This window comes from Kogia breviceps, chromosome 13 (assembly GCF_026419965.1).
Source record: "Kogia breviceps isolate mKogBre1 chromosome 13, mKogBre1 haplotype 1, whole genome shotgun sequence".
In the NCBI taxonomy this organism is placed as follows: Eukaryota; Metazoa; Chordata; class Mammalia; order Artiodactyla; family Physeteridae; genus Kogia; species Kogia breviceps.
Genome location: NC_081322.1, coordinates 50,228,401 through 50,254,023, shown reverse-complemented (window position 1 = coordinate 50,254,023; position 25,623 = coordinate 50,228,401). Strand labels below are relative to the sequence as shown.

Below are 25,623 nucleotides of genomic sequence, written 5' to 3'. Positions count from 1 at the left end.
TTTCTTAACCCTAAGCTTCTCCAAATGCCTCATTTTTACAGAGCTGCCGTTTTCATTAAAATGATGAGGCAAAGGCTCTATGGAAACAAAGAGTTCAGTATCTAGAGTCAAGAATAATTCCTTGTCAAAATATTCTCTCCTTCCACCAAGAATCACCAACCCATAGTTTGAAATTTATGTCAAATATATTAAGAGTTCATACTTGTCTAAACAGTATTCTAAGTAAATAACAGCTTTGATCATGGTTTGCCTGCTAAATGGACAAGGCTGTGTCAAAGTACCTTGTTCATATAAGACTCTAGATTTTAACCAGAATCTGTAATGTCTGGATCAGCAAAGCAGTGCTTGTATGAGCTTAGCCAGAACATGAAAATGTCCTTTGATAGTGATTAAGATGTTTTCATGCAGTTCATCTAAACTGAATTCTTTCTGCACTTAAAAAAAAAATCTTAAGCTATTTTTCTTTCACATGTCACTAACAATAGAGAATGGATAGAAGCAGTCTGTCATCAGCTATCTTTCATTTATCCATTGCTACAAACCTCTGTGAGAATCAGAAGACATAAATGGCATAATCCTTGCCCTTCAGGAATTTACAGTCTAGTTAGGAACCCCAGTCTGACGTTGCAGAGTAATAAAGTTGGAGGTTGTGTACTGATAACTGTTAAGTGCTTCAGGAGATCAAAGATGGGTCTGACCAGGGTGGCTGCAGTGGTAAATATGCTGCAGAAGATAGAGGGGACAAAGAGATTGGATTGTAAAAGTAAGAATTTTAGCTTTCTGAAAATAACATTTTTTTCCAGTAACATTTACTATGGAAAAACATGCAAGTTTCAAATTAGTATCTATTGCCTTAGACTATCATGTGTACCTCACAATTGTTCTGATGATCGTATGAATCTGTCTCTCAAATATCTGAGTAAATGAAAACATGTATATATTAAAGGGTGTTTAATGGTATTAGTTGCTTTACAAATGTAAAGTAAGTTTACTATAATAATAGCTAATATTTATTGAGCATGTATTCTAGATATTGCATGAAGTACTTTATATACATTATCTGACCCAATTCTCACTATAGTTCTATGATCTAAGTATAATTATTCCCATTTTGTAGGTCAAGAAATAAACTCAGTTTATTAGGTAGCTTGCCACACAGCCAGTGAGTGGTGGAGCTGGGATTTGAATCCACATCTGATGAGTCAGTGCTCTTGTCCATTCTTGAGTACTTCACATTTTCCACATTACTGCTGCTTAGTAAAGTCAGGTTATTACTAGTGGGTGCAATACCTGAAAGTTAAATTTCTCATTTGACTTAATGTAGAAACAACCTATATATAACTCATTAAAATGACCATAGTAGAGAATTCTTTGAAGTGCTCATATAAAGTTGCCCTGGCCATTTTCATCTAAAAAATTGGGGGCAGACAATATAGTAAATGATCACTGTTCCTGTTTGGATTTGAAAACCATCCAGCCGTGGTTGAGGAAGTATCTTGAAAATGTGTGAAGAACTGATTTAGCGTGTTCATCACCATTTACTGTAAAGTTGCCTTTGGCTAGAAATATGCCTTCTATTCGGTGAATTGCTACCACCAGTTCCATGCATTTAGCATTCACAGAACACTTTTCTTCAGGAAATCAAAAGCCCTGCAGATTACACATTACACATTGACATTTATAGAGTGAAAGGCATTTTGTATCAGCAGATATCATATATTTGACATAGGCTTGGAAATGAAGACTTGCCTGTTAGTTCAGAGTATAAATACTAGGATTGGATTTAAGGTATGTCCAACATCCTATGTTCAACAAGATTGAAATCTGGGGGACTAGGATTATCTTTCCTTTTTTTGCCCCCTTTTCTCCAGTACCAAAATATCGAATGCCAAGCACTCACCTATACTCGCTAATTGAATTGTATGTAATAATAGAAACAGTTGTCATTGTGTCTATAAGTTACCCAAGGCCTCTTAGGAAAATCTGTAAAAGTTTAATATTCTACCCATCAATTAGGAATGGTAGAGTTTCCTTAGATGGGAAGGAACCAACAAAGAAAGAACGAGCAGGGTTGTATCTTGTGCTTTCATAGCTTATGGAAAGGAGCTTTGAAGTAGAACAAGTATTCATTCATTTCTTAGTGCACTCATCCTTTTGTTCATTAAAAAAAAAAAAGGCAGTGAGTGAATGTTAACAAATGCAGTTAAGTAAAAATGAAATATACAAGGAACTAAAACTAGTATAGTATCCATTATCACAAGATTGTCTCCTTTCCTGACACCAAATTGATTATGCAGTTGACCCTTGAACAACATGGGTTTGAACTTGGTGGGTCCGCTTATACACGGATTTTTTTCAATAGTAAATACTACAGTACTACACGATCCATGGTTGCTTGAATCTGTGGATGCAGAACCTCAGATTCAGAGGGCTGACTGCGGACTTGAGCATCTGTGGATTTTGGCATCTGAGGTGGGTTCTGGAACAAATCCCCTGCAGATACTGAGGGCAGACTGCACTTTAACCTTTTGGCTGCAATTCCCACCTCTCCTTTAAGTGAGAATTATATGGTTAGAGATTCTGAGAGGATGAACATTTCACCCAATATAATCACGATGAATAAATCATCCAGTAAACTATTTTCCCAGGGAAAGTTTAGAATTTGGTGTGATTATCATGTGGCAGATTAAGAAAAATTAAAATGCTGGCTTTAGCTTTTAGCCATACAAATACAAGTGCCTGTTTAAAAAAAAAAAAATCAGGACTCTGTGGTGTTCTTTTGCCCCAAATGGTTTGGGGCAAAGAACGTGTACTACTCTAAACCATGGTGGAGTAGTGGTTTATTTCTTGGTTCTGGTCCTTTGTCGAGTTTGTGCCCAAGCAGGCAGGATGCTACTGCTGGACTCACTCAGTGCTTTGTCCCAGGTGACGACCTCACTATTTATGGGGTTGTAATGCAACGGTGGAAGCCCTTTCAGCAAGATGTGCGCTGTGAAGTGGAGATAGTCCTGAAAGCCAATTACGTCCAAGTAAATAATGAACAGTCTGCAGGGATCAACATGGATGAGGAAGTCCGAAAAGAATTTGAAGATTTTTGGGAATACTATAAGAGCGATCCTTTTGCAGGTTTGTGTTAAGGGTATAGAGCTGATAATTATTAACGGCATTTCATTCATTAGTTAAATACAATGTTTGTGATTTACATGCTATGTATCAGTGACTGTGTTCAAAGGGAGTAGCATCAGTCGGTACCTCTAGCTGTAGTCTCCCTTTGCAGCCCTTTTCTGGTATAGTCTTTTCTATTTAGAGATCTTACTGGAAATTCCAAGAGATTTTCCATTTCCAACTATTATTTTAACATCTCTTATATTGCCAAAATAGTTTCAGAGCTTTCTACCTTCTTTACCAATTAAATACATAGTTCTGCCTTAAATAGGCAAAACTCATCCTATTATGAAACTTCATCCTATTAAAGCCATTTCTTTTCTGATGTATCTTATACAGTTAAGACAGCTTCACATGGTTTTAGCTGAAGACTTAAAACTATGAAGTAGGAAAGAAATGCAAAAAATCTTTGTCATCACAGCAAAAAATTTTGACTGTGACACTAAGATTAAAGCACAGATTAAAACATTATAGCCATTGGGTTTGTAGAGTATTTTTTATTTAAAAATCCCCAATGTATAAAACACCAATTAAATCTTCAAATGTCTATTTTCATTCTTCCTTGGAGGCATCTTCTGAGAAAAATAAACGGAAGCCAGTAAAAGACTTTCTGATAAACCTCACCTCAAATCTAATACACAGTGATTACTTTATTCTTAAATCACGTGCTGAACTGGACAGATATCATTTCACAAAAAAAGACTTTCAGGGACTTTCCTAGTGGTGCAGCGGTTAAGACTCCATGCTTCCAATGCAGGGGACATGGGTTCGACCCCTGGTCAGGGAACTAAGATCCCACATGCCGCGTGGCTCAATGAAATAAAAATTAATAAATTAATTAATTTAAGAAAAGGCTTTCACTTGCCTAAATATAGGCAGTTTGCTTTTATTTTGTGGGATGATTTTTTTTTTTTTTTGCTTATATGTGTAACGTGTATGGTGGTTACGGATCATTCTTTTATTTGATCCACACAGAAAGAACCAAAGGTCTCTATGTTGTGGCTTTATTAAGCAAACCTTTTAAGAATCATATGTATATTTAAATAAGTTTTTTTACTTAAAATTGTTTCTCAGGCTCAAATCCTCAGAAAAATCTGTAACTCTTCCTTGGATCATAATCATTCCTTATTAATTCCAGTGCCACAGCTACACTCCACCTAGTAACAGTGAAGGAAGGGAATCGTACAGTGTTCCAACTAGGCCATCAGAAGTTCTCTGTGCTGGTGATAAGTCTATCTTGTTTTAATTAGAAGTCTGTAGCTATACATCTCATTTACTGGATGGAAAGAAGAAATAAATATAATATTCTGTGAGAAGACAGGGAGAAAACGAGGCAACTATTTTCTTTTTAGTATGAACAGATTCTGCTTTCTTCATTTCCTAAGTACCAATTATCAGCCCACTGTATTTTACCATTTCAAAGTATATGTGTGTGTGTTGGGGGGTGTGGGGAGGAGGGTGGAGGTGGGGAGCTGCATCCAAAAGTGTGTCTTCATTTTGCTGGTCTAAAGCCAGAGATGACTTCACTGCTCAGCTCTGGGAGGTTGGCCTGCTTCATTAAGCTCTGATGCTGTGAGTATTGACGAGGAGCTAAAGATTTTCTTCTGATCTACACTGATCTCAGGGATCCCCTGGCCCTGATGCATTGATGCTGGATAGAAGCCCAAACATAGGGGTTGCGGTCTTTTGGGCCATCTCAACCCACTCCAGGGTGACTCATTTATCTTAAATCTAAGAAGTTCTCTTCCTTGGGGTAACTGAAGGCCACGCCACAAGAGTGGATTACATGGGCACACTATTAACATGGTCTACAACCAGAAATCTGAGAGGGAGGGAGGGAAGGAATGGGGTAGTATTCACCCTAATGCGTTCTCTTCCATGATATAGTCATGGGAACTTCTATTGCCATGACCCAAGGAATCAAGTTTTTCAACTTTAGGTAACAAATTTAGGGAATGGACCTTCCTCTTTGCTTTACTCTGGTACCTCAGACCTGACTTCAGAGTGTATCTTTTGTGTTGACCACAGTGTGAGGAAACCTTGAGATGATAAATAAGCACAAGTAGTACAGGTAATAAAATAGTTAACAAGTAGCTCCTACTATGTGCCAGATACTATTCTGTGTGCTGTGCACCTATTAGCTCCTTAACAACCCTACAAGAGACCATCATTATCTCCATTTCACAGATAAGGAAATGGAGGTGGAGAGAATAAGAAACCTGCCCGAGGTCAGACAGCTAGTAAACAGTAGCACTGGGCTCTGCCACCAGAGCCCGTGGGGTGTGCTTCCTGTCAGCACATTAGTCACTGAAACCACCTTTGCTGAGAAACCTGGCTCTTTGACAGCTCTGGCCTACTCGTTCCCTTGTGGAGGCTATTCTTTCTTTGTATGTGTAATCTCCAGATTCTGGTCAGAATTTACATACCTGCCGTTGGTCTTAACTATGTGGATCTCAGACTTTTCAGGAAAGGAGGGATTCCCTCCAGCAGTTAAATGAACTTCCTTCCAGGATTTACTAATTCTTCTTTTTGGTTCCCTTTTCACTAAAATGTTTTCTTTCTTAACCATTTCTGCCATCCCAGGTCACATCACCATAGCTTAATTGCCGCTGAATCAATTTTGGTTTGTTACGAAAAGTAGCCTTTGTGCATAGGGACACAAATTATCTAGGAAGGCCCTTTCCTTTATCTTGATGGAAAAGCTTCTGGAACTGGAATCATCAGCTAAAGTGGTACTTGTATGATTATTTTCCTCCTCAAAAGATCTATCATTGAAACATGAGTACAAGCTCAGAGTTAAATATAAAAGCCCTCAAACGTGCAGATTAGTTACCAGCATGTGGACATTAATTTCTGGTAACATGAATGCAGACATACAGAGTACCATCACAGTAGTGAATTCCATATAAAAGACGGACTCCATAGGAGCTTGTTAGAGTCTTGTAAATTCTATGGGCCTCATTGGTTGATGGGCCAATGACAGAATGAAATACCTACTTTATTCATTGATGGCATAGGCAGATCTCAGATTTGATGTTTGATATTTCTGAAAACAGGACCTAAAACCGTGGTAATCGCTTATTTAAAGCATGTTATCAGAAGAATCCTAAGACCTCCAGCTTGGATTGCTAGAGTTGTCATTTATAATGATCTTCTAAATATCCTGATACATTGATTCTTAGTCTAGATAAAACGATTTACCAAACTGCTCAGAGCAAATGCTGAATTGACTTGCAGGATGGGTTGATTTTACCTCTCATACCTCTGGAGAAGCTCCATGAGCTCCAAGTACCTTTTGTATTTAAAGATTACAGGCTTCTACAATCTGTCTCATTGTTTCTGAGATCGAACACTGTCCCTTTATTTAGGCAGTGGAGTAATTTTACTGAAATTATTGCACAAGAAGTGCAGCTGGTATTATTTTTAAGGGATAATGTTGGTCCATTGAGGGAGAAAAGAGATTTCTTTCTGTCCCTTGTAAAGTACGCTAAATTTATAAAAACAAACAGGTAGCACCCAGGAATAAAAAGAATTTTCATCTCATGGCATTATAATAAAAGGACTTTTAGGACCAAAACAAAGTTCTTCACTCCTTTTAGTCATTTGGAAATGGTACCCATGATCATTTTAGAGCATAGAGTGTTTCTAAGAATATAGGATAGAAAGGGATAGTTCAGCTAGGATTCTTGAAAATTATTGGTAACTCATCTTTCTGCCTTTCCCAGGAAGGAATGAAATATTGGCTAGCTTGTGCCCTCAAGTTTTTGGAATGTACCTAGTAAAGCTTGCTGTGGCCATGGTGCTGGCTGGTGGGATTCAAAGGACCGATGCTACAGGAACACGGGTCAGAGGTTAGTTCCCGTTTAAAATTTTTGAGAAATATTCACACACAGAGTAAGAAGAGAAGCTAGAATTTTTCTTTCCTGAGTAAAAATTGCTTGTTGAGCTTTATTTTCCAAATGTAATCTTTTAAAACTGACAGTTGTTCACTATGTAATACTCAGTCCAGCATCAGGAACTACTGTGTAGAATACCAGTCTTTCCAAAGACTTTCAATGAGTATATATTTTTGCTCCAGCCTATCAGGGTGCCACAAAATAAAATCTTTAAATTTCTTTCACTGTCTATGTTTTTCATTGGATCCCCAGTCTCTCTCCAAGAGGAAAAGATTAGAAATAGTGCTTTTTAATGTCTCCAAGTCAGTGTCTCTCCATCTGTGACTGTCAGTGTGTTTGTCTCAGACTGCTGCTCTCAGTCATCTGCCTGCTGGTTCCCCTTCTGCTGGTGGGTAGCAAATGTGCCATCTGCCAAGAGGTGCTGCCATAGGTCATGCATTCAAGCAAAAATTACTCTAAGTGTGTAATTACATCCAAATGGCAGAAAGCTCTTTTGTGGTTAACACACTTAACTGACCTGAATCTGGCATAAACTAGGTTTATTATGACCCTCATATAGGCAATATGAGGGTCATAATAACCAAAAGCTTAACCGAAAGACTAAAAGGACATTATTGTAAATCGGACTGTTAGTAGGGACTCAAAAACCATACTGTACAGTATAGAATAGTAAGTATAATAAGGTTTATGTGTATTGTATGTTTTGATTACCTACTGTTTGCAAGGCCTTCTGCTAAATGTTGAGCTTCCATAGTATTTCCCTATTAATGTATTCAGAAAATACTTGAATATTACTGAATAAATTTGCTTGATCAGAGAGATAACATATGCTGCAGGATGTTCATATGTTCATCTATGTTATGTTTGAAAAATAAGAGTACTTTAAGATAGATATTTCATTAAACTACTAAAATTTTCATAGAATGAAAAGGTTTTCCCTTAACTGTTAGAATCATAAGTGATTTGGTATTTATAAAGCACTTATAAAGTCCCAGACACTTAAAAATACTTAAATAAAAATAGAATAAAATACTTACATGGTGGGATGGAAAGATTTAATCACAGTATTTTGATATTTCAAATAGATTAAATAAAATCAGAAACTTTATAAGCCAAAATTTTTTAAAATGTTAAACACAGCCTTAAACATCTGGAAATAGCACAAAAATTTGCTAAAAAATTTAGATTTTAGGGCTTCCCTGGTGGCGCAGTGGTTGAGAGTCCGCCTGCCGATATAGGGGACGCGGGTTCGTGCCCCAGTCCGGGAGGATCCCATGTGCCGCGGAGCGGCTGGGCCCGTGAGCCATGGCCGCTGGGCCTGCGCATCCGGAGCCTGTGCTCCGCGATGGGAGAGGCCACAACAGTGAGAGACCCGCGTACCGCAGCAAAAAAAAAAAAAAGAAGATTTTAAATGGTATTCAGAAATCAATTAAAAGATTGTTATTTACCTTGAAAGTTAACTTTTCTAAGATTCTGGTTAAATCCTTCCTTGAATGACCTTAAGCAAAAGCACCATATAAAATAAAAATTGTGTGGGCATCCCAAGTGGACCATTTTCTTTTTGATTAATTACACTTACAAGTCTTTTCATAGAAATTTAAAACTACATTATTTACGTTTTTCTAGGTGAATCTCATCTTTTATTGGTTGGGGATCCTGGCACAGGGAAATCTCAATTCCTCAAATATGCAGCAAAAATTACACCAAGGTCTGTGCTCACCACAGGAATTGGATCTACCAGTGCAGGTATTTTATGTGACCATTTCAATTAATTTAATGTTACTACAGAAGCTAACACAATGGTTGCTTTTTTGTGAAAAAGTACCTATAACAGGACACATTTCAAGATTTTTGAGTTACTGCCAAAAACCTAAGTAAATATGTAGCATTACTTTTGTAGCTCCAAGAAAATATTTTAAAACCTCCACCTTCACTTATTTTCCAAAAGCTTATTCCGTCTATCTTTTTCTATCTTAAGTTTTGAATGATCCTATTCAATTTTCTCATTCTCTAATGATTACTGTCAAACATGTTTATGTAGCATCTGTTATTCTGTGAAGACCCAGCAAACAGTGTTGAAATTAATTAAATAGGGGGAAAAATCTCACTTCATAAAAGTACATAGGGCCTCCCTGGTGGCGCAGTGGTTGGGAGCCCGCCTGCCGATGCAGGGGACACGGTTTCGTGCCCCGGTCCGGGAGGATCCCACGTGCCGCGGAGCGGCTGGGCCCGTGAGCCATGGACGCTGAGCCTGCGCGTCCGGAGCCTGTGCTCCGCAACGGGAGAGGCCGCAACAGTGAGAGGCCCAAGTACCGAAAAAAAAAAAAAAAAAAAGTACATAGCTGGTGTAAAGCTTAAGGCATTTTCATGCTCATGGATCTCACGGGCAACAGTTAATTCCTACCAAAAATTCTTTGGTAGAAAATTTGTCTTAGTATGTGGAAAGCGTACTTTCATCATTGCAACGTGTATCTTCATTCATACATTGTAATGATTCTTCAACAAGAATATTTAAAGCCTGTGCTGATATAATGTCAAGATTTGATTATAAAGTGACTTCAGGAAAAAATTATTTTAAAAAACATGTTTTGATGCCATTTTGAATTTTTACACTGTTTTGACTGGGGAAATATTTCTCCTATTCTCCTATAATAGGCCTTTGGTTTCACACATTTTAAAAATGTTATTTGTTACTTGTTAGGGATGCCTACTGTCCGTGGCTTGTGCTCAAATTTCTTATGAGAAGCTTATAGTCTAAAATGTATTGTAAAACAGCAAATGCTCCATTAATGGTCCTATGTAACAAGAGCCCCATTTTAAGAGACTCTTAGGTTTTGAAATATAACTAAACAGTGTATTAAGCATTGATAAGAAGGGATTTATGGATTGAGAGGTGTACACAAGCTTTAGGATACTGGAGTCAAGAATATATGAAGAACACTTCATGTGCATTTTAAAATTGTTATGACCCAGTGTTCTAGAGTTCTGTATTAAATGATATTAACAACAAACAAATAAAGGTGTTTCCCGAGTAACAATGTGGAATGTTTCCTAAGTTAATTATATGGAGTGTCAAGAAATGAGTCCAATTTGTGGACTATTAGTAACTTCAGAGTATTTGGACAGTTTTAAAGTGAATGGCTGATGAATTCACTGTATTAGCCCTTTTCCTTCTTTTTCTTATTGCCAAATTCATAATCCAAATATGAAAGAAATGACAGGTAGAGGGAATATAAATTTTAGAACTGTAGAAAAGTTATTGCTCCTTTTCGTCTACCCAAAGGGCCAGGCTAGCCTTTCTTTAAACTGTATCACAATCCATTAGAGGGTCATAAAATGTTACTTCAGTGGGTCAAAACCAGCACTTTCTAAACAAAATAAAAGATACTAAAATATACTAGTGCACACAGTAAAGGTGCACTATTAAGGGCATATTTTCATGAAAATTGTTAATATAAATACATATTTGTGTCATCAGGTCATACTTAAATTTTTTTTTTATCATGGATTACACAAAAAGTTTTGAAAACGGCTGCCACAGGCTTTCTTGGTAAAGCTAGAAACCCCAAACCTGAGGGTAAGGCCACATGGAGGCCTATGGTTGTATAAGGTTATAAATGAACGAATGCATGCACGTTTCTCAGACTTCTGCTTGTTTTCTCAGCTCAAATGATATCCTCATTCCCTCCAGCCTACGCGCCTGTCTCTTTTGTGGCATAACTAATTTGTTCATGCTTATCTTTTCAGGACACAGCTATTTACTGTGATCAGAAAGGGAAAGAACAGTTCTAAACTTTCTAGCTATAATTCAGGCAGCATCTAGCTAAACAGGAAAAATAAAAAACAACCTATGCATTACAGTTTCTTACTTCCTAATGTCTGAATGCTAAATCTTTATTTTAATTTTTAAAATTATCTTATAGAACCATAAAAATTTTAAATAAGAGATAATAGTTTTTAAGTCTCAAAGTTTTGTGAAAATTGGCTGTCGGTTTACAAGTTGATATAAAAACCTAACCCTTTGATGTCAGTACAAACCAATCATAATTAATCAGGATAAAAACTCAGCAGTGAATTGATTTGGAAATTTGGCTTATATATGCTTTATTCCTAATAAGCACATATTGTGTTCTTGTTATATTAATCACTGAGCTCTTGGTTGGAAAGTATTACTTTTATTTTCATTTTAATATTTTAACATTTTCTTTTAATTGCAATTAGACAAAAATGAAATCTTTTTCATATTGTTTTAACAGCCAGATGTATTTTACTTTTAAAGTCTATGAACTAGTTAGTGGACAGTATTTTAATTATCTGGTATATTAAATTTCAAAGTTTAACATTTAGCAAAATTTTGCTTTAGCAAAATTTTGCTTCACAAAGTCACTTTTTAGAATGACAGGAAATATATACAACTTAGAATCCATATTCAGACAAATGCCCCTTTCCCTTCCTCAAAATAAAAGCTTTAAAAAGTGCAGTATAAAAGTTTTAGATATGAAGGCACTGCATAACTCTGCATTATATGGCTAACGTCTTGCTTAGCAGCAAGAGTAATGAGAATATTCTACATTTAATTTACCGGAGCATAAGAAACTTTTTGAGGAAGGACCTAGCTCTCATCAAAGAAAAAGAACTTTTTGGCCCATTTAGTTAATGCACTCCTTCCCAAGACTGCTTTTAAAAAACTTACCTGGAAAAGCTATCTAAAATATGTCCACCACAAATATGCCTAATCTTATTGTGCATGAGTGTCAGGGGATATGGAGAAGAGTACTACATGTGAAAATATATATAGTTCCAAAATAGTAACTTATCTATTATGATAAAGCTAAATATATCTTTCCAAATCCACTGTTTTTATATAAATGCTGCCAACAACAGATGACCTAGCAAAACAGTTTTAAAGAGTTAAGTTCATAGTATTATAAATCTAACGAACGGAACGAAGTCATTATACTCTCCTGTTCTTAAACTTAGGGAGTTTGTATCTGCTCTTGACCTGCTGAATTCACTGGGTAATAATGATGTATGATTCAAGGAGTGTTCTGATGTCCTGAACTGTTAAAAACACAGAAATCATAGCCAGAGGACCTTATAAACAATTAACCACATTCGTTGTCTTAGAAACCAAACTGAATGCTGTCTAACATTATATGAACTGAACGGTAGCCATAAGAGGCTTCAAGGTGGCCTGGAAAATCAGATCCTAGAGTTCTTGGTAGCATACAGTTGACTTCAAATCCCTTCTTTAAGGGCATGCCGTAAAAAGAATGAAAACTTGCCCCTTAAATCAAACCAAATTATGTGTTATCACAGGAAGACACATTTTAGTTGAAGTTAACTTTGTTCTTTCAAAGATTAGTAAAATAGTGGTCCAAAGATTATTGTCCAAGAGGCTAAGACATCTTTACAACCTGGTCTAATGATTCATCTTTCTTTATAAGTGCTTTAATTACATATAGAGGAAAAGAAAATAATATATATGTTTTAATCAGATTAGTTTCAGAACAAATAAAATAACACATTAGAGAAAAAAATTACTTAAAAATAGTTGTATTTATATTCCACAATTTGCTCAAATACTGGTTTTCTTATAAACTTTCTACAGGATGTTTTTTAAACAAATTCTTCACATTGTATCTTGACTATGTACTTACGGAATTTCAGGGAAATAGTTCTGTGTGTTTTTATAGCTTAATTTGTACTATAGGGATGGCAGGTGGTCACATGCAGTCCATGTGGGATTCTAACATGACATTTAGTGAGTTTTCTGATGTGGACCATCCCTTTGATGCTGAAGGTAATGCATCTGTTGAAAGAAGTGATTGTAGATTTGGATTACTGCTCTCTGCATCTTCCAGTTTTTCTGTGTTATCTTCCCAATTAATGTGGAATCTTGTGACTCTGGGATTGGATGCCAAAATGTTCCTTTGAAGCTAGAGGAAGAAGGAAATATATAGATGGTAAACACTAAGAAAGTTAGATTACCATACACAAATAGACCTTAATAGAGTGGTTCTTTATATTAGTACTCGTAAAGGGCTAATTAATATACAAAGGTGTAAGTCAAATAAAGCACATTAAACATAACTAATAAACAAGAAATAGGGCCGAAGCAAAGAAATTATTTTAGTCTAATGGAAGATGTGGAGAACCTGAGGGAATTATCCAGGCTCTTTTACTATCCAACAAAATATTCAACTCTGCACTTGTTTCCTAAAGGGGAGAGAATCTCTTGAATGCTTCAGAGGATGCTTTATTTAACAAATTAACATGCTTTCTAGATTAATGTGGTGTTTCTTCACTAATATTTTCAAGGAAAATGAAAACTATTCCCACATATGACCTCTCATTATTAATGGTTTCCTACCTTTAATTATTATGGCTCATTCTTAGAAACAATATTCTAGTTTCTTCTCTTTTTGCTATACAAGGAACCATACAGGTAACTAATAAATTAGAAATGGAACGTTCCACATCAGAATAAGAAACATTCCAGCCTTATTATCAGAAAGGAGAACATACCATTCTACTCCCATGTAACTTTTCTTGCATGGTCTGGCAGATAGAGTGTTATGTTCAATCTCACAAAAATCACCAGTAACTAAACTATTACAGCTGCCAATGGAAAATCATAAAGTACTTAGTATTTTTGAGAATACTGAATCACAGATTTTCAGCTTCTCACTCAGAAGCTAAGCTGTTTTTACCACCAGATAATATTTAAGATCTTTAGTTTAACCTCTGAGAATAGCACATAAAGCAAGGCGTACAGAAGTTTTGAGATAACAATGTTCCTATGAAAAACAAACACAAAACTTCCCCCCACGATCTTGGGAAGAGTTACAGACAAAAATATTATTGAATAATCAGTACAACAAACATGAATTTGAATGTCTAAAGACTGAAATGGATAGAATCATGATGTATGGGGAGTGCCATACAGGGAGCCATTAATAGAGACCTGTTTCTTATAGGAGGCATTTTCAATTTTCTAAATCATCAGAGACTCTCAAGGTGCTGAACCAACAGTAATTACTAATGACTAATCTGGAGGTAGGGTTTGAGGTCATCCATGGTAATGGAACAAAGATTAGTTTGCTCAGTTGGCACAAGGACCTCAAATTTATTTTGTCTCAAAGCCATTTTCATAGTGTACAATGAAATGGCAATTGCTTAAAAAAATTGTATAGTAAAATTAATGAAAAAGGAATAATCAGAGCATTACCTTAGAAAAGTCTGGTTTTACTGGCGGATTTTCCCTTAATTCTGTCTCAGTATATTCATTATTTACATAATAACCAACTCTAATAAATTCTTGACCTCGATAGGTGCATGTAATTAGCACAACTGTTACACCTACTGCATCTGCATCTGGAATGAGTCCTGGATTAGGTGCATCAGCCTAGAATAATTTAAAAAGAAAAGAAACACACGTCACAAAAGGTTGTTAACCATAAGCAAAACTGGAGTTTTTGTTACACTGAGCACCTGTGGTTAAGGGTGCAGCAACCAAAACGTGGAAATCACACTGGGAAGGCAAATGCTCACTTTTTTTTTTGAAACCGACTTACAGCTAGAAAATATAATTCACGTTTCTCCACAGTATACCTAAGTACCCTGGGCACTTGAAAGCATCCCTACGTCTAGAGAAAAATAATTCTGGCCTCAGTGTGTGGTTGTTCATGAGGATTATGCAATATTCAATTACAGAACTTTTTATAAAATATAGTAAGCAAATCAATAGTCTTATTAATTCCAACCTTTCCCAGTCATAATTTTCAGACCTAAACTAGTAAATATTAAGTTATCTCCATATAGCCTTTTAGCAGCAAGTGTTTGTTATCCAGTTTCCCAGGACACATATTCTCATATCCACTCATCCACCCTTCACAGATATTCTAATAGTAAATTAATATAAAAGTGAAAATGGAATGGAAATAGTTATATAGCAGATTTTCAAAAAATACAAATAGTCCCACATATGGAAATTCAATGAAGGTAAAGACTGTTTGAGGCAGATGTAATCAATGATCTTGTTTTCAATCAAAGTGCTGTAAGCTGAACCTTGAGGAATGCAGAAAGTGGGGCAAGTGAGCTAGAGGTGGCTGAGAACATGAGTGAAGGCTAGCGCCCTGTCCACAGCCATGTGGAAGACAGTAAGGACACTGGTTGGATCACAGACTGGGGACAGGCAGTGATGGTGAGGCACTGAGCATGACCCGAAGCAGCTATTCTGAGTGGTAAGTGCATGAAGTCCCAGCAGATTGGCTTACTCTTGCTATGACACTAAGGACCATCCCTGGGCCTCAGTGAACACTTCAGCCAGTGCCTTAGCTTGGGAACACTTCTGACTGGTGTTCTCAATCAGGCCATTATCATAGAAGACTCATGATTACAGTATACCTACCACATGTAGGTGACACAAAAAGGCATAAAACACTCACCTAGTTACCCAGACTAAAAATCTGTCACCCTCAGCTTCCCTACCTCCTCCATCTAGGCAGTCTCAATGTTTCCCATCCCTGAAAGCAGAATTCAAGTCTTTATGTCTTATCTGGAATATTGTTAAAACTTCCCTACTGGTCTCCCCCAGCAGTAGCCTATTTGCACTGCGGCCAGCATTAGCTGTCTAAGCACAGATCCATTCCTATCCCTTTACCAGGTTTTAAAACCTCAGATGATTATCCTCATTTCTGAGATAAAAATCTCAGTTTTAAACTTCATTTATAAGGCCCTTCACAACTGGTCTCCAACCAACATCACAACCCCTTTAACTCCACATCTCTTGGTCTAGAAATGTAGGTTCTTTAAAATGTAATAATAGGCTTTCATGCCTCTGTGCCTTGCATATACTCCTTCCCTAACATTCTGAAAAATTCATCTTTGAAGCTTGCATCAAATGTATCCTTTCTAGTGAAACGCTTTCTAATTCAAAGGTGTAATTAATAGCACTCTTTATGCACTCATATTGTTCAACACAAATTCTCTATTAATGTATGTCCAATGATCTAATATGTTTCCCCCCCTTCAGTCTTCTCTGCGATTCTAACCTTTATCTCGGGCAGGCATCCCATCCAGCTCATCTTTGTGATCTCGAGTCTGGCATAGCTCTAGGCACACAGTATGTACTTAGTATTTTGAAATTCATTCATAACTCAGTTCCTGCCCTGATGTGGTTTATGATCTCTCTTGGAGAGATACCAGAATAGGGACAGAGGGCCTGTCCTGAGAATATGCTGTTTACCTTTGGGTGGAGATGGGAAATAGAGGTAGTTCTGTACTAGGGGAACTTTCCCCTCTATTGCTTCCCATCCCCTCAGCAAATTGGTTCTAGGCATGTTTGTGTTTTAAAAGTTGTTTGCTAAAGGATTCAGCTTGAGCAAATTCAAGGAGAGAAGGCTGCAGGCCTCTCAGATCATTTAGGATGGAGAAGTGATCAGCAGAGATCTTTGACTCCAACAAGCAATACTAGGCAGACGTCCAGGCACCTTCCTGCTAGCCTTATTCTGAGGCAAAATCCCGGCAAACCAGGAGAATGCTATGGTAGTTTGTTTAAAACATAAAATAAAAACTATTTTAGTTCCTTTCTGCTGATAATGGTGAATTCTGAAAAATGCATAGGCTGAACATATGATCTAAATCACACTGTACTTCCTTTGTACTTTTGGCAACATGTGCACAGAATACCAAGGTAAAAATCACTAGAAGGAAATAGTTTTGAGTAATTTTTTTCCTATGATACTTCAAGCCAAAAGCTAAGGACTATTCTTAACCAACATAAACACATAGAAAAGATTTTTTAAAGTTTGTTTCCAAAACATGGCATTTATTTGCAAGTTCTGTTTTTGTTTTGTTTTGTTTTAGCAGCACAGAAAGGTATATTACTACCTCTCAAATCAAGTTTCTTGCATCATAAATTATCATCTGTGAAGTACAGGTTCTCCAGGCTTGTGGGTCAGAGCAAATACTACTTCTTTGTATAACAATTTCAAGAAGCTAAGAGAATAAAAGCTTAGTTCCAATTATAGAAATAGGCAGTGTCTGTCAGTGATTCTACTAGACTGCTTTATTCCTCATTTAATCCTCGTAACGTTCTTATAAGGTAGGCTAGTATCCACGTTTTAGGGATGACTGGAGTGACTGGGGAGGCTGGGAGCCTGTCTGAAATCACATGTGGCTAATAAGCAGCAGAGTGGGATTTGAACCAGGTCTACAACTGCAGTGTATCCTCACACAGTCACACAACTCAGCTTAACAGCACTTTTAATATATTTGAGCCTTTTAGTCAATATATTTAAGCTTTTCTTAACCATTTATTTAAAATATAGTATTTGTTGCTTTTTATTTAATAAAAAGCACTAGGTCTAGGAAAACAAGATTCTGAATTCTGTATTTAAGAGAGGGGAGGGAGCAGTAGAAGCTCTAGAGATACCATATGTTTGAGAGATTCTTAGCTCATATCTGGTGGGATTATTTGACCAACAGTATTTATTTAAATTGGTCCCATCTGTGAGGTGAGCGAAGTGAGAGGTCAGGGAGAGAAAAGTTAGATTTTCAGTGGGTTCTACTTAACTAATGAGACTGTCGGGTAGAAATACTTGTAACAAAATTAAGAATAATGTTTTTTTAAAAAGCAATGGCTAGTTACTCTTTGGATTATTATAAATATCTCCCTCTAATAAACATGGATAATTGAGAAGTGACTGAATAGCTTTATACAACAATTTGACATGGATTAAAAGAAGTAATATTTTTGAATGCAGAAGACAATGTCTGAAGACTTGGCACAGACCTAAATACTGTCAGTGGTATCTGAGAACATAATTTTGTTAGTAGAATTTCTCCTCACAAATGATAAATAGAGTTGTGGATTTGTAACAGTAATCCTCTGTAAGAAGTGTAGAGTAGATGCTTTAGTAGACCTGGACTTCATTTAGTTCCAGTGACCCCAGATCTCGTAGATCTCTATCTTCTAACATACCTGATAACCTAGCTGAGTTATTGATTATGCTGAAATAAAGTTGTTGTTATATCATCATCATTCCTAGTGGCTGAAACTATAATCTGAAAATGCATATTACTAACTATCCCCAGTTAGTAGTAAGCATTTTGAATCCCTATTTTGGGCTGCTGGACAGCCAGCCTGAAGGTCTCATACTAAGGGACTATTCACAAGAAGAGCCCCAAATTAACCACCACGTGGCCCTGACAGAGTATAAGGTTTACTGCATTGCTGTGCAAACCCTGAAGTAAACATCACAGTAACATCTCTCAGCACACAAAATCAGGAAGTGGCATTCCTTCATGACACAGAGACTTCTTAAAACACAATAGAAGCAGACAAAAAGTCAATGCAGCAGAACCAGAGTGATTTAACCCAAAAGGAAAGGGTTAAGGGCCATTTAGAAATGTATTTGGCATACATATTTACCAGGAATAATCTTACCTGAAATACAAACATATGCCTTCCTGCAGGAACAGGACCCACTAAAACAGAGTCTAAAACTTGATCGTATTCTTCACTTTCTGCGGAGCCCACATAGATAATTTTCCATTCCAGGTCTAGGGTTAAAAACCAAAACATTATTTCTTATTCATTAATTACATTATGAGATGACATCAAAGACCCTTTAAATGTCCACTTACACCATTTATTGGCTGCTAAAATTGGCTTTTCATAGCAGAAAATCCAGAAAGGCACTGAAGTGCTCCTTATAAATTTCGGGTGTGAAATTCTTACATTTCATACCAGAGTTTCTCAAAATGCTGTTTTATGAAATACTGGTTCCTGGGCAGGCCTCCTCACGAACAAAACAACATGGCCAAAAACTTGGGAAATGCTACAACCTTCTCTTGAGGATTCAAAAAGCACACTGGCAGAGCAAGGGGTCTGAAAAATCCTTCAGTAAGGAACACCAGTACCATTAATCCAGTGTTTCCCAAATTTATTTGGCTAAGGAATCCCTCCCCCCCCTTTTCTGTATGTCATCTTTTAACAACCTGCTAAACACACTTTGGAAGGGCTCCCCCACGCTATGTTGCACAGATCCAAATCATCGAAGAGCTCCAAAGTGGAAAAATCATTACTTGCAAACTGCTCTTGTGGATCAGAAGCCCCTTAGGGCTTCAACTCATCAACTGTTAAGGGTCCACAGCGGGCTTTTTCCCTCATGGCACCCCTTTATGGCATACATTCTTTACACTGGGAAGAGGAAACCAAGGATCCTTATACCACTTGGTACATCAGAATATTTACAGTGGCACGAGTATCAAGACAGAATAAAGTGCAACCTAAGACGTTCCGTGTAATTCAGACTTTATTGAGCACCCTTTACAGAGTGCTCTGTGAGAGGAACCCAGAGGTGAGTCAAATGATTGTTCTTTGGAAGAGGCCACCTCTTTAGTAGGGGGAGAAAGACCACTCTACAAATACAAATTCTCTGAGACCTCCCGGTCCTCTTAGGGTGTTTGGCACTGTGTGGCCTGCCTCTTGGATTCATTCCGCAGAGTCTACACCAGCAATCCCAGAGGGTGTTTCTGGGTCACCTGTGGAGAATCCAGTTAATGCCACCATGTGTTGTCATTTTTGTGTAACTTTGTAGATATTTTTGTTCCCTAAACAGATAACAGAAATAGTATAGGTAATACTTATTCATACTGTATTACAAACTGCAAGTTATTGAACTAAAAGATCCCTTAGGTTTATACTTTCTCTTATTATGTCATGGTTCTATCCCAGACCTAGACCACTTTATCTCCAGTTTCTAGCACATTTCCAGATGCAGGGTCCTACATCTGACATCTCATGAGATCGTCTGTTTGTTGCTGAAGATTAAGAGAGGGAACAAGCAGTATGAATATCTAGTCAGAAGGAACAGCAAGTACAAAGGCCAGGCAGTAGGCACATGCTTGACATGCTCAAGAAAAAGCAAAGCCACCAGCGCAGGAGGAGAACGAACAAAGGGGAAAACAGCCAACCATGAGATTGGGGGTGAAAGGCGTGGCCAGATGATGCAAGATTTTGAAGGCCATCATAAAGATTTTTTGGCTTTTACACTGAGTGGCATGGGAAGCCACTGGAGGGTTTTGGGTAGAAGAGTGACATGATGTGACTTTCATTTTAGGAGGATCATTTTAGCTGCTGTGTTCAGTATAGACTGTAAGAGGGCAAGGGAAAAAACAGAATAGTTCAGTTGAGACAAGAAATTATGGTGGCTTGGACCACATGTAGCCCTGGGGGCGAGAAGGAGTAATATTCTGGATAAATCCCGAAGATAGAGCCAGCAAGAGCCACTTATTTTTTCAGGGGGCAGGGGAGGGAAACAATCAGGAGTTCTAGAGATAATGAATAAGTGGAGATGATGAATAGGTTTGGTAAAAATTTAGCTGAAAATAGGTGGGATCCCTAGGGAGTGAGCCTGGGCGCTCTTCAAAGTTAAGAGGCTGGGGAGATAAGAGCAATAAAGTAAGTTACAAAACTAGTGGCTAGGGCTTCCCTGGTGGCGCAGTGGGTGAGAATCCGCCTGCCGATGCTGGGGACACGGGTTCGTGCCCCGGTCCGGGAAGATCCCACATGCCGCGGAGCGGCTGGGCCCATGAGCCATGGCCGCTGAGCCTGCGCGTCCGGAGCCTGTGCTCCGCAGCGGGAGAGGCCACAACAGTGAGAGGCCCGCCTAGCACACACACAAAAAAACCAAACAACAAACAAAAACTAGTGTCTAGTGAGGTAGGTAACCCAAAAGTTAATTGGAGAAACGGTTTTAAGAAGAAAAGGCTGTGGAAGCTACTAAACTAGCTGAGTAGAGATAAGACTGGGAATTGTCAGAGGTTTTCATAATGCTTTGTTCATTTCATGTGTATTTGTACTACTATGTATCGTGCTCTTAGCTTAACTGGTATAAATTGGTATTTGTGGTCTGGCATAGGAACATGGTTATGACTTAAAAACCTACTTTCATAAAATACCTACTCTGCTGGGCATTGGTCTTGCCACTTCACACCTGTTGTTTAAAACCTCAACAGCTTTGTATCATATGGATTTAATTATACCTATTATACAAATAATTAAGTTGGGACTCAGAGAGGCTAAGTAACATACCCAAATTCATACAGCTAGTAAATAGAAGAATCAGAATCCAAGCTATGTCTCTGCTTGGACATAAACTCCAAAGCCTGGACCCAACTTGGACCCAACTCCAAAGCCTGGGCTCTTTCCAAAAATCTAAGGAAGATAAATTCTTCCCTTTTTAGCTCTCAAATGAATAGTGAAATAAAGGAACTTAATTGTGGGAGGTGGGAAGGAATGGGTGAGGGCAGAGGCCATGAGGAGATAATCTAGCCTTAAGGAGTATAGGCTGTAACTCAGGGAACACCTGTACCTTAATTTTTATGCTTATGGGTGCTTGCTGTAGCTAATGAGTTTAAAATGCTCAGTACTTATTTATAAATTAGCATCAGTTGTTTTGTCCTTTTTTTTGGAACCCATTCCCTTGTCTCCTATATTTGAAACAAGAAGGGATATGTGAGGATGCTTTGCAGATTATCACTTGAAGGAGTTTACTCATTTATTTAAAAAGCTAACTGTTTCATTTAATCATGGTAATCCCAGCCTGCAAATTATCTCCATTTGTGGTGGGAGTGAGGGAAGTCACCAAGGGAATTTCAAACTAATTACACTACTTGGGAAGACCTGTGATCTAGGGGGAAGTATGTAGTCTTTGTGAATTAGTACAAGCCTGAGGTTTTAAAGTAGGAAGCACCATTCAGTTCTGGTACATTATAAGTATTCAACTGACAGTAGCTATAATTATTGATATTGATCAACTTTTTTAAAAAAAGGTTTCATTCAGTAAAGAAGCAGAGTCAGCAATCCACAAGGCATAACAAAGAGAGAAATAAAGTCAATCAAAACTTGTACAGGCTTGGTGACCATCAGATCAAACACATCCAAGGTCTCTAGCTCCCAGATTTACAGGAAAGCCTCTGCTTAAATCTGTGGATTGCTGTCCTACCCCTGTATAGGTCTTACAGTAGAAACAAGTAAAGTCTCTTAAGACTAAGTACTCCTCAAGGCTTTTTCTAAAGCAAAGCTACAGGACAGCTTTTAAAGGAAAGTGAAAACATTTGGGGGCTATTGACAACTTAAAGTATGGAAAATCACGGCCAACCTCTGGCTTGGGACTTGAGACAAAATTATAAAGTGAAAATTTCTCTTCAGAATATTCTGCAGTTCAATTTCAAGAACAAATTTTTTTAAAGAACTGCAGTATAAAAGATGGGACCTCTAAGAAACCTTTGCTAACTCAATTTCCTTAATCCACACAGCCTCTAGGTGGAGTACATAAGCATGGCACCTTTTTGAAAGATTCCTTTGCAGCTTTGGTATGACTCAGCTTAAACTCTTAAACAATACTAAATTAACGCCCAGTATAGGTGCCCTGGGAAGTGAGGTATACAAGTTGAAGTAGGTATATTCCTGACATTAGTAAAAATTTTGATGTAATTCAGCTGGGTTCTGAACAGATCCTAGTTAACAATCAGAACACATCAATGGCAGGTTTCAACCATCCAATGTCAAAGCCCTGTAACAACATCCTGAATCATCTAACTTCCTTGTTCAGAACTGGCTCCTAAAATGGAAGGTATCACTTAGAAATACCCGTAATTTCAAGAAGTTCTAATGCCTAAAACACTGTAGTATAAGTTGGAAAGGACTCAATAGTTTTTCATGCATTTGCCCATTTTTATATGCAGTTGGTAATAAAAAGGGAAAATTAGTTTAATGAGCATGAAAATGGGCCTGGTGGCTTAAGTGCTTATGGTAGTACTATGGGAAAGTAACCAAATAGTTTCAAAGTACCGTAATAAGAAAAATCCCCTTTAATTTTATTACCAATGGCCTATTTAGGAATTAGTTTTAATAAATGAATCGTCTTTCAAAATGTGCCCTTATATATGTGCATTTGTGCTTTATGTATGTAGTAAAACTATATGGAAGAGCACAGACTAAACAGAGGACTGTTAACTTTATATATGTATGTACAACTTTTTAAAAGTCTATTACAATGAGCATATATTTTGTAATTTAAAAAGTTAACAAGGTAACACCCTACATAAAATACATTATACAGAGATTAAGAACTGATTTTTAAAGTGAAAGTGCTTTACATGCCTTGATTAGCATATAACTTAAAGTGCATTTTGCTAAACATACTTGTAAGTTCAAAGAAGTATGTCCCCTATTTAATTGTTAAATTACCATTGATGAAGTTAAACTTTTTCCCCCTCAAATTTTGAAAATGGAGCACTGGACTGTTTTAATAAAATCGCAAAGACCTTGGCAAATTTTAGCTTTCTAAATTTATTACTGCATATATTAAATATTTATCTTTTTGAAGACCTTAAAACGTACTTAGAAAAAAATAGTAAAAAATTTTGCATTGCCATCAGGACTTTACCTTTTATTTCCTAGCCCACTTTAGTGTTTTATGTTCAGGGTATTTGGATGTGGAGTTACTGTATTTAGATTTCAACACGTTCTTGAAGAAAGTCTTCTTTTAGACTACTTAGAAGCCAATGATTAAGTCCTGGAAATTATTTAAGTATTTTACTTATTTCTGTTCTCGGGTTAAATGTAACTTCCTAGCTTAGCAATATTTTTCTTCCTGAGAGAGAGGAGAGAAGATTTCTGTCATTAAGGATGAGGAGTCCACGTTGGTCTGGGCGAGCCTGAGCGCCAGCATCCCCAGGCGCCCCGAGCATCCCGGGCGCCAGCCGGGGAGCGCCGGCCCGCTAGCACCCGCGGCCCCTGGGAGCACCGGCCCGCGGCGCCGAGGGGCCGAGCCTGCGCCCGCCTCCCCCGCTGGTTGGTCCAGGGAGCCAGAAATCAGCGCGAGGACAGCCTCACTCTCCTTCTCGAGGCGGCCGGGCATGGCCACCCAGGAGAGTACGGCAACTCCAGCGTAAGCCCTAAAAATGGATCTGCCTCTTGCTCGGGGGCAGGAAGGTGGGCAGGCGGGGCGCCGCGTTCGTCACCCGCGGAGAGGAGGCGTCGTGACGCCGGGGTCGGTGGCCCAGTTCTCTACTCTCGGTAAGATGGCTCCGCTGCGAACTCGCCGGCGCGACCACACACACATGCCTCTCCTTCCCACCTCCTCACGGGGGCCGTGGGGGCCGTGGGGGCCGCGGAGGCCGTTCGCGGCCGGTGGCCAGCCCGGCGCGACCCCCGGCCAGCGCCACGGGCGCGAGTGCGGGTCTCGCGAACCGTCCGCCCGCCAGACAAAGCTGACAACATGGCTACCTCCGCTCGAACAAGTTCCTCGCAAGTTGAGCCGCGGCAGGCGCCCCGGCTGCGGCCGAACGCCGCGCGCGCCTAGCCGGCCGTCGTCCATCAACTTCAAGTTTCCCTCCGCAGAGCCGAGCCCGCAGCCCGCCCGGCGCCGAGCACCGGCCGCCCGCGCGAGGCCGGGCCCGGGAAACTTTCAACGTCTGCAGCCCGCAACTGACAGCCCGGCGGCGGGCGGGCGCCCGACTCACCTTCAGACAGGTCCTCGATGCACTCGAAGGTGATCTCGAACTGGAATGGGTTGTAGAAAGGAGACGGGTTATCCAGCACCACTACATTGTTCACCTGAACCTTTGCCATATTTTGAAAAAAACACAAACAATGGGAACGGGGGCTTGTTGCGGCACAATAAAGTCCAACGCGCGGCCGCTCGGGAGAGCGCAAACCCCCGCCCCAGCGCCGGCCCGACGTCGTGCAGCGGTGACTTGAGAAACTTTTTTTTCCTCTTTTTATTTACACGGGAACACTCCACAGTGTTTTGCAGCTTTCCTATTTCACTAAACTACAGCCCATTCTGCTCTGATAACTAGCAGCGTTGTCCACGATTGGCTGCACCCAAGCTCTGACCCTCCTCCTCCAGCGAGGGCCTCCGCGGCGAGCAAGATGGGCTCCCGCTCTCGGAATGGACTCGGAAACTTTAACTGCGGCTCCACCTGCTGGTGTGGATTAGGACAAAGGCGGAGAACAAAGTGAGTGGAATACGGGCTGTGAGGCCCGCGCGGAGGCCGCCGGCGGCGGCGGTGGGAGGGGCGGCCCAGGCCCCGCCTCCGGCCCGGCGGCTCCCGCGCCTCACGTCGGGCGTGGCCTCGGCGGGGCGGGGTCGGAGGAGGAGGCGTGGCCATGGCGAGGCGGAGGGAGGCGTGGCTACGGCGGGAAGGCTTGATCGCTGTCGGCACGGCGGCGGGAGGGCGCGATCTCCGGCGAAGCCCGCCCTTCGGGTTTGCTTAGTGTAGTTTTTATTTTTTTCTTTTTTCTTTTTTCTTTTAACGCTTTCTTTACATAAGTCCAACGGCTGTGCCGGCTCTCTACTGAATTTAGCAGATGTGAATCCGCTGTCTACACTAGGTTAGGTTCAGTTGTCTGTATATTGGGTAGTATTTGAGGTAGAGGGAAGGGTTGGTTGCAGTGTAAGTAAATTGCATTTTATAGACTGATGCCAGCTCGAAAGGAGCAAAGCCATTTTGGAAATCTCGTTCTTGGCCAGTATGCGTT

At 39.2% G+C, this 25,623-nt stretch overlaps 2 protein-coding genes across 4 annotated transcripts in view; one reads left to right on the top strand and one right to left on the bottom strand.

Annotated features, from left to right (window-relative positions):
* MCM9 (minichromosome maintenance 9 homologous recombination repair factor) overlaps window positions 1-25,623 on the top strand; it is an 82,301-nt gene that overhangs the window by 13,727 nt on the left and 42,951 nt on the right. For 2 of the 3 annotated variants that reach the window (XM_067011717.1, XM_059083866.2), the window contains exons 5-7: window positions 2,926-3,126; window positions 6,891-7,016; window positions 8,688-8,807. In XM_067011717.1, coding sequence (XP_066867818.1) covers window positions 2,926-3,126; window positions 6,891-7,016; window positions 8,688-8,807 — 447 coding nt within the window. Of the gene's footprint in view, window positions 1-2,925; window positions 3,138-6,890; window positions 7,017-8,687; window positions 8,808-25,623 lie in introns of those variants that run through there. The other variant, XM_067011718.1, reaches the window with a different exon arrangement.
* ASF1A (anti-silencing function 1A histone chaperone) lies at window positions 10,726-25,178 on the bottom strand. Its single transcript, XM_059083871.2, has 4 exons — window positions 24,603-25,178; window positions 18,514-18,629; window positions 14,293-14,469; window positions 10,726-13,000 (listed from the first exon to the last, which is right to left on the bottom strand). Exons 1-4 carry the CDS (start codon window positions 24,709-24,711, stop codon window positions 12,788-12,790), a joined length of 615 nt encoding a protein of 204 aa, XP_058939854.1. The 5' UTR covers window positions 24,712-25,178; the 3' UTR covers window positions 10,726-12,787.

Excerpts from the sequence above, each read along its gene's own strand:
- ASF1A (XM_059083871.2), bottom strand. The coding sequence starts at position 24,711 with ATGGCAAAGGTTCAGGTGAACAATGTAGTGGTGCTGGATAACCCGTCT. Across the intron at positions 18,630-24,602 it reads CATCGAGGACCTGTCTGAAG|ACCTGGAATGGAAAATTATC; the intron begins GTGAGTCGGGCG and ends TTTTAACCCTAG. Across the intron at positions 14,470-18,513 it reads GGCATATGTTTGTATTTCAG|GCTGATGCACCTAATCCAGG; the intron begins GTAAGATTATTC and ends AAATTATTCTAG.